Source organism: Leptodactylus fuscus, chromosome 8, assembly GCF_031893055.1.
Source record: "Leptodactylus fuscus isolate aLepFus1 chromosome 8, aLepFus1.hap2, whole genome shotgun sequence".
NCBI lineage: Eukaryota > Metazoa > Chordata > Amphibia > Anura > Leptodactylidae > Leptodactylus > Leptodactylus fuscus.
In genome coordinates this window covers 95288156-95301652 of record NC_134272.1, presented here as the reverse complement: position 1 = coordinate 95301652, position 13497 = coordinate 95288156, and the positions used below count along the sequence as shown (strand labels likewise).

General features: G+C 48.2%; 2 protein-coding genes across 2 annotated transcripts in view; one reads left to right on the top strand and one right to left on the bottom strand.

The window, feature by feature from the left end:
- The window catches only part of EAF2 (ELL associated factor 2), a 361203-nt gene that overhangs the window by 324117 nt on the left and 23589 nt on the right, over positions 1-13497 (bottom strand). The window lies entirely within an intron of this gene.
- Positions 7186-8718, top strand: LOC142216803 (endogenous retrovirus group PABLB member 1 Env polyprotein-like). The gene has a single exon (XM_075284834.1). The coding sequence runs from the start codon at positions 7186-7188 to the stop codon at positions 8716-8718; it is 1533 nt and encodes a 510-aa protein (XP_075140935.1).

The following is a 13497-nucleotide window of genomic DNA, read 5'->3' as shown; positions in this document are numbered from 1 at the left end:
GTGAGAAAGGATATTCTGACTTTGTATCAACCCCCATCTGAAAGAATGAAACCTCATAAAAGAGATAAGACACCCATGCCCAGCGCTCCTATTGTTCCCCCTCCCTATCCTTCCAAATTAGAGTCAGGAGTCTGGATTTGCCCACACTGTGGCCAGCAAAATTCAGACTGGAGAGACATTTGCTCAGCCTGTGGACGCTCCAAACCCCATCCTATGCGCCCACTTTATAGAAAGTTTTATGCTAAACACCCTGCCCCTGCTGCTGCTGCAGAGGGGGGAGTGGATACAAGTTCTGCTGCAGGTACACAGGCATCCTCTCGGGATGTTTTGGGATCATATAGTGAATATCGTCCCTGGTCTCCTTCGGAGCAGATGACACTACTCCAACAGCTCCCTGACCCTGAAAACAGACCCATGGCATTCCACAGACAACTGGAAACCATAAAAGACACTTATGCTGCGGCTTATGCTGACTTAGTACCACTAGTCAAAGCAAAAGTGGGTGACAGTGTATGGACGGACATTGATGCCCAGATGCCAAGATATAGGGGTGACCTTAGGTCCCGAGAAAGTGGCACTGTGTTTTGTAGAGACATACAGCAGTGGTGTAAGGAAAAAGCTAAGGTTCAAGGACTGTCCCTTACTGCCCTCAGACAGGGTCCCCAACAAAGTGTGGAAGAGTTCTTTGGAGACCTAAGACTAAGAGCTTCTGACCTTGGATATAGTGAGTGCCCAGCTACAGTGAGAGACCCATTGATAGTGGAAGCCTTTATGCAGCAGGGGGTAAAGGAAAGCATTAGAAACAAACTTAGAGACAGCACCCCTGACTGGAGAAGAGCTGTGGGGATTCAGACTGACATGAAACTGAAACCAAACCCTGTGAAAGCATATACTGTAGGAGGGGGGAGACAAAACTCAGACAGTCGCAGGGACAGACAGGGGCTACCAAGACTTGTTTTTATTGTGGGAAGCCTGGTCATATGGTCAGACAATGCAAAAAGAAACAGAGATTTGGAGGAAGTGGCTAGCGGTGCACAGCAATGGCCTCCCCCTGCTCCCTCTACTGGTCAGTCTGCATGAATTTTTGGTAGCCCCGCCCCAATGTCATTGCTGCAGTCAAAAGAGCGAGGAGATCAGATAATTGAAACTGCAACTGTAGCAACCCAGGGTGTACCTTTCCTTATAGACACTGGGGCCACAAGATTGTGTCTGTCTGAAGAAATTGTATTTGGCATGCATCTACCTTTGGAGCCGCAATCACAAGTGTGTATAGGTATTGAGGGGACTCCTACTGTCATGAGAGAAACGCAGCCAGTCCCAGTTGAATTCTTGGGGAGCAGAATTCTCACTCGGTTTCTATGCTCCCCCTCTGGGGACAATATATTGGGGATGGATGTATTACAACCTATTGGGTGTGATATTTCACTACACCCCTCAGGTGAAATTATGGTCAGGAAAGGAGCAGAGAATTCTAAGTTGATGTGTAAAATAGCTGCTCTAGTTCACTGCCCAATCCATTCCCTGGATGTTGTGCCCCTAAGTGAGTCAGATATGCAGGAAATATCTGTTGTTCCTAACAAGTTATGGTCTGTCTCTCCCACTGACATAGGACACCTCCAAGTACCTGCGGTCATGATTACTCTTAAACCAGGGTGCAAACCTCCTTGCATTAAACAGTACCCTTTATCCAGTAACCAAGAGGAATCTATTAAGATTACAGTTGAGGATCTTTTAAAAACAGGTGCATTAAAGGAGTTTGTCTCCCCGGCCAACACCCCCTTGTTCCCAGTAAAGAAAAAAGGCAAAAAGGGGAAGCCTGACACCTACAGGATGGTACATGATTTGCGAGAGACCAATAAGGTTACAGAGTTAGATACAGCTGTGGTGCCCAATCCTCATACTCTGCTGTCCCATATACCTGCTCACACAACCTGTTATACAGTTGTTGATCTTGCAAATGCATTCTATTCTGTGAAAATACATCCGGATTGTCAATATCTGTTTGCTTTTACATTCAGGGGTAAGCAGTACACGTGGACAGTCCTGCCACAAGGCAGACAAAACAGCCCGAACGCCTTCACCAGAGCTATGCAGATGGTATTGGGAGCCTGGGAAACACCTGACAATGTTGTTTTATTACAGTATGTTGATGACCTCCTACTCTGTGCCCCAGATAGACCTACCTGTTTGTACGCCTCTATAAGCCTGTTGTGCTTTTTGGCAGAAAATGGCTGCAAAGCTAGCAAAGATAAACTGCAATGGTGCCAGCCAAAGGTGGTCTTTCTTGGTCACTGTTTAGGAAATGGCACAAAGCATCTTACTGTTGACAGGAGGAAGGCTATTGATGACATGCCGGTGCCGATGTCACATGCCCAGTTACGTACGTTTTTGGGGCTAGTCTCATACTGTAGGCCCTGGATACGTTCTGCCTCACTTGCACTCCAGCCTCTGTATGATTGCTTGACCTCAAAACCATTCACACTCACACGAGAAGCTATTGATGCCTTCTACCAACTGAAGGTGCAGGTAGCTAGTGCTCCCGCTCTGGGACTTCCAGACTACAAAAAGCCCTTTCAGCTATACGTATCTGAGATGTCGGGCCATGGCACGGCTGTCTTGACACAAAAACATGGCGATAGGCACAGGCCTGTAGCTTACTACAGTGCTAGACTCGATCCTGTTGCCAGGGGTGCGCCCTCCTGTGTCAGAGCTGTACTGGCAGTACAGCTGTTAATTGAGAAATCGGCAGATATAGTCCTTGACTACCCATTGATGGTACTGACGCATACCTCCCAACCGTCCCGATTTCCGCGGGACAGTCCCGATTTGGGTGACATGTCCCGCGGTCCCGGTTGGAGGGAGATATGTCCCGATTTCAACTCAGATCTGCGTCCAGAGGACGCAGATCTGAGTTGAACACATATGCGGCTGAAGCAAGGAGCTGACACAGGTGAGCTCCTCGCTTCGCCGCTGCGTGTCTCTCTCCCTGACACACGCGGCTGAAGCTGCTCGCGTGTTCGCTTCGCCGCTGCGTCTCTCTCTCTCACTGACACATGCGGCTGAAGCGAGGAGCTGACCTGTGTCAGCTCCTCGCTTAGCTGCTGCCGCCGGCTCCTGGCTTGTAGACGCGATGTACAAGCCAGGAGCCGGCGGCAGCAGCGAAGCGAGGAGCTGACACAGGTCAGCTCCTCGCTTCAGCCGCATGTGTCAGTGAGACAGAGACACAGCGGCGAAGCGAGCACGCGAGCAGCTTCAGCCGCGTGTGTCAGGGAGAGAGGCGGGCAGAGAGCGGCAAGGGAGCGGAGGAGAAGGTAAGTTTAATGTGGAGGTGGAACGTGAATCTGGGGGCAGATGAAGGAGAGGACGGCATGACACTGGGGGCAGAGATGGAGGGACATGAATCTGGGGGCAGAGATGGGGGACATGAATCTGGGGGCAGAGATGGAGGGACAGGAATCTGGGGGCAGAGATGTGGGACATGAATCTGGGGGCAGAGATGTGGGACATGAATCTGGGGGCAGAGATGGAGGGACATGAATCTGGGGGCAGAGATGGAGGGACATGAATCTGGGGGCAGAGATGGAGTGGACATGAAACTGGGGCAGAGATGGAGGGGACATGAATCTGGGGGCAGAGATGGGGGGACATGAATCTGGGGGCAGAGATGGAGAGGACATGAATCTGGGGGCAGAGATGGGGGGACATGAATCTGGGGGCAGAGATGGAGGGACGTGAATCTTGGGCAGAGATGGAGAGGACATGAATCTGGGGGCAGAGATGGAGGAGACATGAATCTGGGGGCAGAGATGGAGGGACATGAATCTGGGGGCAGAGATGGAGGGACATGAATCTGGGGGCAGAGATGGAGTGGACATGAAACTGGGGGCAGAGATGGAGGGGACATGAATCTGGGGGCAGAGATGGAGGGACATGAATCTGGGGGCAGAGATGGGGGACATGAATCTGGGGGCAGAGATGGAGGGACAGGAATCTGGGGGCAGAGATGTGGGACATGAATCTGGGGGCAGAGATGTGGGACATGAATCTGGGGGCAGAGATGGAGGGACATGAATCTGGGGGCAGAGATGGAGGGACATGAATCTGGGGGCAGAGATGGAGTGGACATGAAACTGGGGCAGAGATGGAGGGGACATGAATCTGGGGGCAGAGATGGGGGGACATGAATCTGGGGGCAGAGATGGAGAGGACATGAATCTGGGGGCAGAGATGGGGGGACATGAATCTGGGGGCAGAGATGGAGGGACATGAATCTGGGGGCAGAGATGTGGGACATGAATCTGGGGGCAGAGATGGAGGGGACATGAATCTGGGGCAGAGATGGGGGACATGAATCTGGGGGCAGAGATGGAGGGGACATGAATCTGGGGGCAGAGATGTGGGGACATGAAACTGGGGGCAGAGATGGGGGACATGAATCTGGGGGCAGAGATGGAGAGGACATGAATCTGAGGGCAGAGATGGGGGACATGAATCTGGGGGCAGAGATGGAGAGGACATGAATCTGGGGGCAGAGATGGAGGGACATGAATCTGGGGGCAGAGATGGAGGGACATGAATCTGGGGGCAGAGATGTGGGACATGAATCTGGGGGCAGAGATGGAGGGGACATGAATCTGGGGGCAGAGATGGAGGGACATGAATCTGGGGGCAGAGATGGAGAGGACATGAATCTGGGGGCAGAGATGGAGGGACATGAATCTGGGGGCAGAGATGGAGGGACATGAATCTGGGGGCAGAGATGTGGGACATGAATCTGGGGGCAGAGATGGAGAGGACATGAATCTGGGGGCAGAGATGGAGGGACATGAATTTGGGTGCAGAGATGTGGGACATGAATCTGGGGGCAGAGATGGAGGGACATGAATCTGGGGGCAGAGATGGAGAGGACATGAATCTGTGGGCAGAGATGGAGGGACATGAATCTGGGGGCAGAGATGGAGAGGACATGAATCTGGGTGCAGAGATGTGGGACATGAATCTGGGGGCAGAGATGGAGGGACATGAATCTGGGGGCAGAGCTGGAAGAGGGACATGAAACTGGGGGCAGATGAAGGGTGTATATGAAACTGGGGGAGAGATAGAGGGGGGACATATAATTTACGGGTGACTGTAGGAGGATTATACTGTGTGCGGGCACATGAAAAATTAACGAGTGGGCGGGGTCAACACAAAAGTGGGTGTGGCTAAATTTGCCGCGGCGCGCTATGCGCGCCACACATTTTGTCCCTCTTTCAGTTCTTCAAAAGTTGGGAGGTATGCTGACGCCACATGATGTACATGGTATCTTGATGCAGGTGGACAGGAGACATCTTTCTTTGGCAAGGCAAACAAGAATGGACTTCATGCTTCAGTCTTCTTCAAACATTCAGTTCACAAGGTGTACTACGTTGAATCCTGCGACACTTCTTCCGGTTGTGTCTCACGATTCAAATGGGGGAGTAGAAGAAGATAATTCACTTTTTCTCTCCTCCAGAGGAAGAGCTGTTTGAGACGCAGCATGAACATGACTGTGTTGCCCTCATGCAGCAAGAGACAGCTGGATTTTCACATGTCTCAGATGTACCCTTGCAAAACCCAGAACTGGAAATGTTTGTGGATGGCTCAAGGTACATGACACCTGATGGTAAGTTTGTAACTGGATATGCTGTGTGCTCTGAGAATGATACTCTGTGTTCTGAAGCACTGCCCCCACACATGTCAGCACAAGAGGCAGAGTTGATTGCTTTGAGTAAAGCTTGTGAGATAGCGGAAGGTAAGACAGCCAACATCTACACTGACTCCAGGTATGCCTTTGGTATAGCGCATGACTATGGGCCGATATGGAAGAGCAGAAACTTTTTGACTGCTCAAGGAAAACCTATTAAAAATGGGGAAACAGTCAGTAAGTTAATGGAAGACTTAATGCTTCCCAGAGAAGTGGCAATAGTGAAAGTGAAAGCCCACACCAAGGAAAACACAAAGGAAGGCAGAGGCAACGCCAGGGCTGATAGAGCTGCGAAAAAGGCTGCCCAGAAAGAAAGGAGGGGTGGTAAAGACAGTACAGGTAAAGGGCATAGATCCTAAAGACCTGCATGGAAACTGTGACCCTGAGGAGGTACACAGATGGCAGAAAGCTGGTGCAAAGTGTGTTGAAGGTTTGTGGAAGGTAGGAGAGAGAGTGTGCCTGCCTAGGGCACTCTATCCTCAGATGTTAGTTCTGGCCCATGGTAAGGTGCACGCCTCTAGGAATGCAATGGAGTCAGTAGTGGACAGGTGCTGGTTTGCTCCAGGTTTTGGAAATAGGGCAGGAGCTTATGTGAAGGCATGTGTGATCTGTGCTCTGAACAATCCTGGTCAAGTGGTCAAGACACCCAGAAGGTGCACACCCAGACCACAGTATCCCTTTCAGAGAATACAGATAGATTACATACAACTGCCAAGGGTAGGGACGTATGAATATGTCCTGGTTGCTGTCGACTTATTCTCAGGATGGGCTGAGGCCTACCCTGTTGCTAAGGCCACAGCAAAAGCTACAGCCAAGAAACTGCTCTCTGAGTTGATCTGCAGATTTGGTTTGCCTGAGACCATTGAGTCAGACAGGGGTACACACTTTACAGGTGAGGTAATGAGTTCCATCATGGAGAGTCTTGGAATAGAGCAGGCCTTTCACACTCCATACCATCCCCAGAGCTCAGGTAAAGTGGAGAGACTGAATGGCACTATAAAACTAAAGATCCAGAAAGCTATGGCTGAGACAGGTAAGCCTTGGACTGAGTGCCTTACTCTGGCCTTGTATTCCATTAGGAATACACCAAACAAAAAGACAGGACTCAACCCCTTTGAGGTTTTGTTTGGTAGTGCACCAAGATTGGGCTTGTATTTTCCACAGACACTGCAATTGACCTTCGATACCCAAACCGAATATGTTGTGAGCCTACATAAGAGACTAGCAGTAACACACCATCAAGTCTTCTCTTCCATTCCAGATCCTACTGCTTTCTCAGGCACTCATGAGCTGCAACCAGGTGACTGGGTAGTGGTCAAGAAACATACCAGGAAGGTGCTGGAGCCACGTTATGAGGGTCCTTATCAAGTGTTGTTGACAACTGCCACTTCAGTCAAGCTAGAGGGAAAAGGCACCTGGATTCACGCTTCACATTGTAAGAAAGTTCCTGAGCCAGAGGAATGAGGAAATTGATGTTATTCAGGCTCTACGAACTGTTGACACTGACAGTAGCCTGGAGAGCTATACAAGAGACTGAAACTTTGAAAAATAGGTTTGTCAAACACCATGAGGTGATGGTGCAAGGACTACTAGAGCAAAATGATACACAGATAAAAGACTGTTGGATTTGCACGCATGCACCTGTCACTGCTACCAGTATACCCTTTTTAGCCGTGGCAGTGCCAGCTGAGGAGCTGCTGTATTGGACTAATTGTAGCGATCACCTTGCAGATAACAAAACACAGAACAGTAGACTTTGGAATACCACGGTAGGCATACCCATAGTAGGATGGACAGAACACCCATGGTGGCAAGGCAATCTGACAGGGTCAAACAAACACCTGCAGTATCTAGCATTTAAGGGAGGTGTATGGATACCAAGGAATAAGACAAAGCTGACAGATTTAGGGGAGATACCCGGAGGTAAAATACAGATAAGCTTTAACACCACTTCCTCCAGTAATGACGCCTTTAAGCCTTCATTACTTGAGCGCACTATACACAATACCTCCTGGGTATATTCTTCCCTATTTCTAAGTGGAACAAGTGACACTTGTGCAGAAGTGCCTGGCAACCTTTGGTGTAATGAGTCAGTAGAATATCAACAAAAAGAGCCTACTTGTGGTAATCCAAATGCTGGATATTGTAGCCCGTTAGGACAAGTTCCCTCCTGGTGCATGCTCAGAAATGTGTCCAGATTTGTTGATTTAGTACATAGACTGATATTACAACACTCTGCAATATGGGATTTGCCGCTTCATATGTATTGGGCGTGTGGCAGTAACGCATACAAATGGCTGCCAGTAGGAGTAAAAGGTACATGCACACTTGTCCGTTTAACACCAGCTACATTCATTATAGAGAGATTAAACATGCAGGCTGTCCCTAAGCACATGATTTTTAGAAGAGCAGCTGACAATATACCAAGGAAGTCAGGTAGACCTCATGTCATACAGATGGGAACTGCAAATCAAATATTCAGTACTATATTCTTATACCCTATGGTGATGCAGATGTGGGATAAATTGGTAAATAGTACAGATTATTTGGATGATCAGATTTGGGAAATTTTGAGTATATTAAATACCACTGTACCAGTGCAGAACCAACTCATAGTAGTAACAAATCAACACACGTTGGTACTGGACTACATCACTGCATCACAGGGAGGTATGTGCCAAATAGTGGGGCCTACATGCTGTCATTACATAGATCCCGAAGGGAATATACAAACTCAGAAAAGAACACAAGACATTTATAAAATGAGAGAACAATATCAAAAGGAAAATTCTGAAACCAAAGACAGCTGGTGGGGAAACACCTTTACATTCTTGAATCCGAATAATTGGTTCAAAGGCATTGGAGGATGGTTGATGGGGATCATGCAAGGTATACTACAGTTTGCTCTAATTATTCTTGTCTTATATGTAATTGCTAAGATTTTAATCAACTGTATAACTAGGTGTAGTGAATTTAGTTATGTCGGATATTGAGCATAATTGCTGCAGCATTGGGAATCCCGAACAAAGGGCAGGTGAAATACTTGAAGTACTAATGATTGCAGAACTATGCTCAAAATGGGGGAAATGTGGGGGGGCAAGTATAGTCATGCATCTCTACATACGCCATTTTGTTCTATAAACTCCATTTTTCTTTACTTTGTTATCAATTTTGTATCCTAACACATATATATTATGAGGTGAGGTTATTCAGAGTGTGAAACATAGACTTTCTGTAGGCCATTGTTCAGTTATCTGTAAGGCCGAGTAGTCTGGCACCAAGCATGTCATCTTATCTCTTTTGCCATGATATATACATCTAAGATGTCAGTTCATACATAAGTGTTTTGTATCTTTCTTTGTTTCGTGAGAAAGTCCATTCCAGCTCCTCTTAGTGGTGACTGTATAATCTGTATGTAGTGAGCTCCCCTAGTGGTGACTGTATAATCTGTATGTAGTGAGCTCCTCCTAGTGGTGACTGTATAATCTGTATGTAGTGAGCTCCTCCTAGTGGTGACTGTATATACTGTATGTAGTGAGCTCCCCCTAGTGGTGACTGTATAATCTGTATGTAGTGAGCTCCTCTTAGTGGTGACTGTATAATCTGTATGTAGTGAGCTCCCCTAGTGGTGACTGTATAATCTGTATGTAGTGAGCTCCCTCTTGACTGTATAATCTGTATGTAGTGAGCTCCCCCTAGTGGTGACTGTATAATCTGTATGTAGTGAGCTCCCCTAGTGGTGACTGTATAATCTGTATGTAGTGAGCTCCCTCTTGACTGTATAATCTGTATGTAGTGAGCTCCCCCTAGTGGTGACTGTATAATCTGTATGTAGTGAGCTCCCCCTAGTGGTGACTGTATAATCTGTATGTAGTGAGCTCCCCCTAGTGGTGACTGTATAATCTGTATGTAGTGAGCTCCTCCTAGTGGTGACTGTATAATCTGTATGTAGTGAGCTCCCCCTAGTGGTGACTGTATAATCTGTATGTAGTGAGCTCCCCCTAGTGGTGACTGTATAATCTGTATGTAGTGAGCTCCTCCTAGTGGTGACTGTATAATCTGTATGTAGTGAGCTCCCCCTAGTGGTGACTGTATAATCTGTATGTAGTGAGCTCCCCCTAGTGGTGACTGTATAATCTGTATGTAGTGAGCTCCCTCTAGTGGTGACTGTATAATCTGTATGTAGTGAGCTCCCCCTAGTGGTGACTGTATAATCTGTATGTAGTGAGCTCCCCCTAGTGGTGACTGTATAATCTGTATGTAGTGAGCTCCCCCTAGTGGTGACTGTATAATCTGTATGTAGTGAGCTCCTCCTAGTGGTGACTGTATATACTGTATGTAGTGAGCTCCCCCTAGTGGTGACTGTATAATCTGTATGTAGTGAGCTCCTCCTAGTGGTGACTGTATAATCTGTATGTAGTGAGCTCCTCCTAGTGGTGACTGTATAATCTGTATGTAGTGAGCTCCCCCTAGTGGTGACTGTATAATCTGTATGTAGTGAGCTCCTCCTAGTGGTGACTGTATAATCTGTATCTAGTGAGTAAATACCCTTAATACCCCCCCAGCCCCTGAATCCTGTGGTCAGACTTCCGACTACCATCTTACATGCCCATAGCCAGAGACTCGCAGCTGCTGCAGTGATTAACCCCTTATTGATCCGCTGACCCTCCGGAATATTTAGATTTATCCCCAGTAACAAATCTCTGACGCAGACACAATGTAACAAAGGTCCTGCTGAGATGTGATTATGTGTCGGGGCCGCTTGGCTCAGGGTTGTGCTGCCACCTAGTGTCGCTGCAGTGTCAGGAGATTCCTGTGGTCGCCTCCATCTCGCACCTGTCAGCCGCCCAGCCCCCGCTCTATTGACACAGAACCTGAAATAAATGAATGGCGTTTATCAAAGTCGCTGCGGGCAGAACTGGGGCAATGAAGGTTTCTGATTTATCAAAGAAAATCCACTGAATGCAAAGTGCTGCTCATGGCTTTGAAGTTCTTGTGTTTCAGCCTTAAGAAAAGTTCTGTGAATAAATGAAGATCCTGAAGACGATTTCACAAAGTCTCTTCTGAGTGAATATCAGGGCGGCAGCAGCGAGCGCCTGTCACAAGGAATTCCTGCCGCCGTCTCCCGTCGGTTCCTTGTGTCAGGAGCGTCAGTGTGTTCTCTCATGTTGTGGATTATTATGGATCCAGGTTCTAAGGATTTCTGTGGGGTGGATGTCGTGTCGTACAGGATGGAAGGCGCCGCGGCGGTGGTGGAAACATACGCAGGAGGTGACCCTATAGAAGAACAATCCGTATACAGGAACCATCATACATGGCAGAATATGGACCCCAAATCCTCAAGTATATCCAGACGCTACACAACATATCGGGTCTAGTCCTTACCCAGCTGAGGGTTTGCTACAAGATAAGATAAGATAATTCTTTAATAGTCCCACCATGGGGAGATACAGTGAGTTACAGCAGCAGATAATACAATAATAATACAAATCTATCTCGTCTGTATTACCTTACTCCAGGCTGCAGGGCTAGAACTAAAGGATTGAGCTTCCCATCATTCCCAATCTCTGTCAGTGACCCCCATAGTAATAATTCCTCCTTTTGTCCCTCCCCCTGACTATAGGCTGTTGGATATTTTTGCCATGGAATTGTTCTCTTTCTCCTTTCTGACAGTGGAAGGCTGTGTACCATAAGTCTTCTCACTCCAGTGCACCAGAGGGCAGTGTCTTATAATGTGACGCACTGAATGCCCCCAGTGTGTTGAGGGTGACCTGTGACCCCGCTGACTTCTGGACCCCACTGTATCCTATATATCCTATATATCCTATATATATCCTACACCAGGGCCAGGCTGATACATTGTAAATGTGAACATAAAGGCTCATCTACACTGATACATTGTGACAGCAGGACTAAGTCCCCGGGGTCTGCAGAGCTCCTGACAATGGGGTCGACCTGGAATACAGATCTGGTGCAGGGGGAACAGGGATCATTCCTGCCGCCATCTTCCTACTAAGCGGCTTCTCTGCGTTTACTTTCCAGAAATCTCTCCAAAATCTTTAAAATGAAATATTAAGGAATGTTCCCGAAAATCTATTAATAAAATATCTACAGTTTGAATTTGTTTCTGGATCAATTATTCACAATTTTCAGGATTTCTCTTTGCTGTCGTTCCATAAGAGCGTTCATTGTTGTCCTGGTCATGTGACTGACACACGGCTGCAGGACTCGTCACAGTCACAGGACGTCGCTGTGTCCATCACATGACCCCTACAGGTAACAATGGCGCTTCTAGAGAGGAGTCAGCGGGTTTGTAAGGAGACAAGTTTTTTATGATTTTTTTCAAAAACTTTAAGGTTCAGAAAAAACAAAACCTGGGGCGTCTGACACAAAAGAATTCCTAATATTCCAGGACAGAAAACTGAGGAAGAGACAGAAAATTTATTGAAATCATTTTTTAAATTTATTTTTTATTTACTTTTTGTTTTTCTTTTTTCTTTCATTTCCATATAGTTCCCCCGAGTCTCCTGCACGTCTTCATGTTGTGCTGGGAGGACGAGGCACAAGGTCGCTGGCGCTCTCCTCACTGCCATACTCTCCTTGCTCCCACGCTCTCCTCGCTCCTGCACTCTCCTCACCGCCGTACTCTCCTCACCACTGTACTCTCCTCGCTCCCGCGCTCTCCTCGCCCCAATACTCTCCTCGCCACCGTACTCTCCTCGCTCCCGCGCTGTTCTCGCCACCGTACTCTCCTCGCTCCCGCGCTCTCCTTGCTCCTGCACTCTCCTCACCGCCGTACTCTCCTCGCTCCCACGCTCTCCTCGCCACCATACTCTCCTTGCTCCCGCGCTGTTCTCACCACCGTACTCTCCTCGCTCCCGCGCTCTCCTCGCCACCGTAGTCTCCTTGCTGCCGTGCTCTTCTTGCCTCCGCACTCTCCTCACCGCCGCGCTCTCCTCAACGCCGTGCTGTCCTCACCACCGTGCTCTCCTCGCTACCATGCTCTTCTTGCCTCCGCGCTCTCCTCACCACTGTACTCTCTTCGCTCCTGCGCTCTCCTCGCCACTGTACTCTCCTCACTCCCGCGCTCTCCTCGCCACCGTACTCTCCTCGTTACCATGCTCTTCTTGCCTCCGCGCTCTCCTCACCGTCGTGTTCTCCTCACCACCGCTCTCTCCTCACCTCCGTGCTCTCCTTGCTGCCATGCTCTTCTTGCCTCCGCACTGTTATCACCGCCACGCTCTCTTCGCCGCCGTGCTCTTACCAGCTTTGCTAAATTAAATTTCTCATTTGCTAAATATTTTGTTTTAATAAAACCTGCTAATGACATTTCAGCCATTAGAAAAATAAAAACATGGCGGCGTCCTTTGTGATGAGTTTAATGGGCGCGCCGCTTCCACTGATGGATTTTATTACACTGATTCCGGCTTTCAACCTCCTTCGACTAAGCCAAATTAATGGAGCCCCCTATCAATCCATTTTGTGTTGATTGAATTTTCTGGATTAGCCTGACCTTTCCACAGCGACATTAACACAGCTCGGAGGAAAGTCACAGCAGAGAAAGTCAGAGAGGAAGCGAGCGACGGGAAAGTTTCTTCCCAATTTGTATGTAAAATGTATTGAAATGGTTGTAATTCCACTTAGCTGCTGCAAATGTGCTGAGCAAATGCCAGGCGCTTCTGCGGAGTCAGCGCTTGTCACACCAAGGAAATCAAATGCCGCCTCATAAAGCTCAGGCCCCGGCAAGAGCGGTGAAGATGTGACCAAGAGCG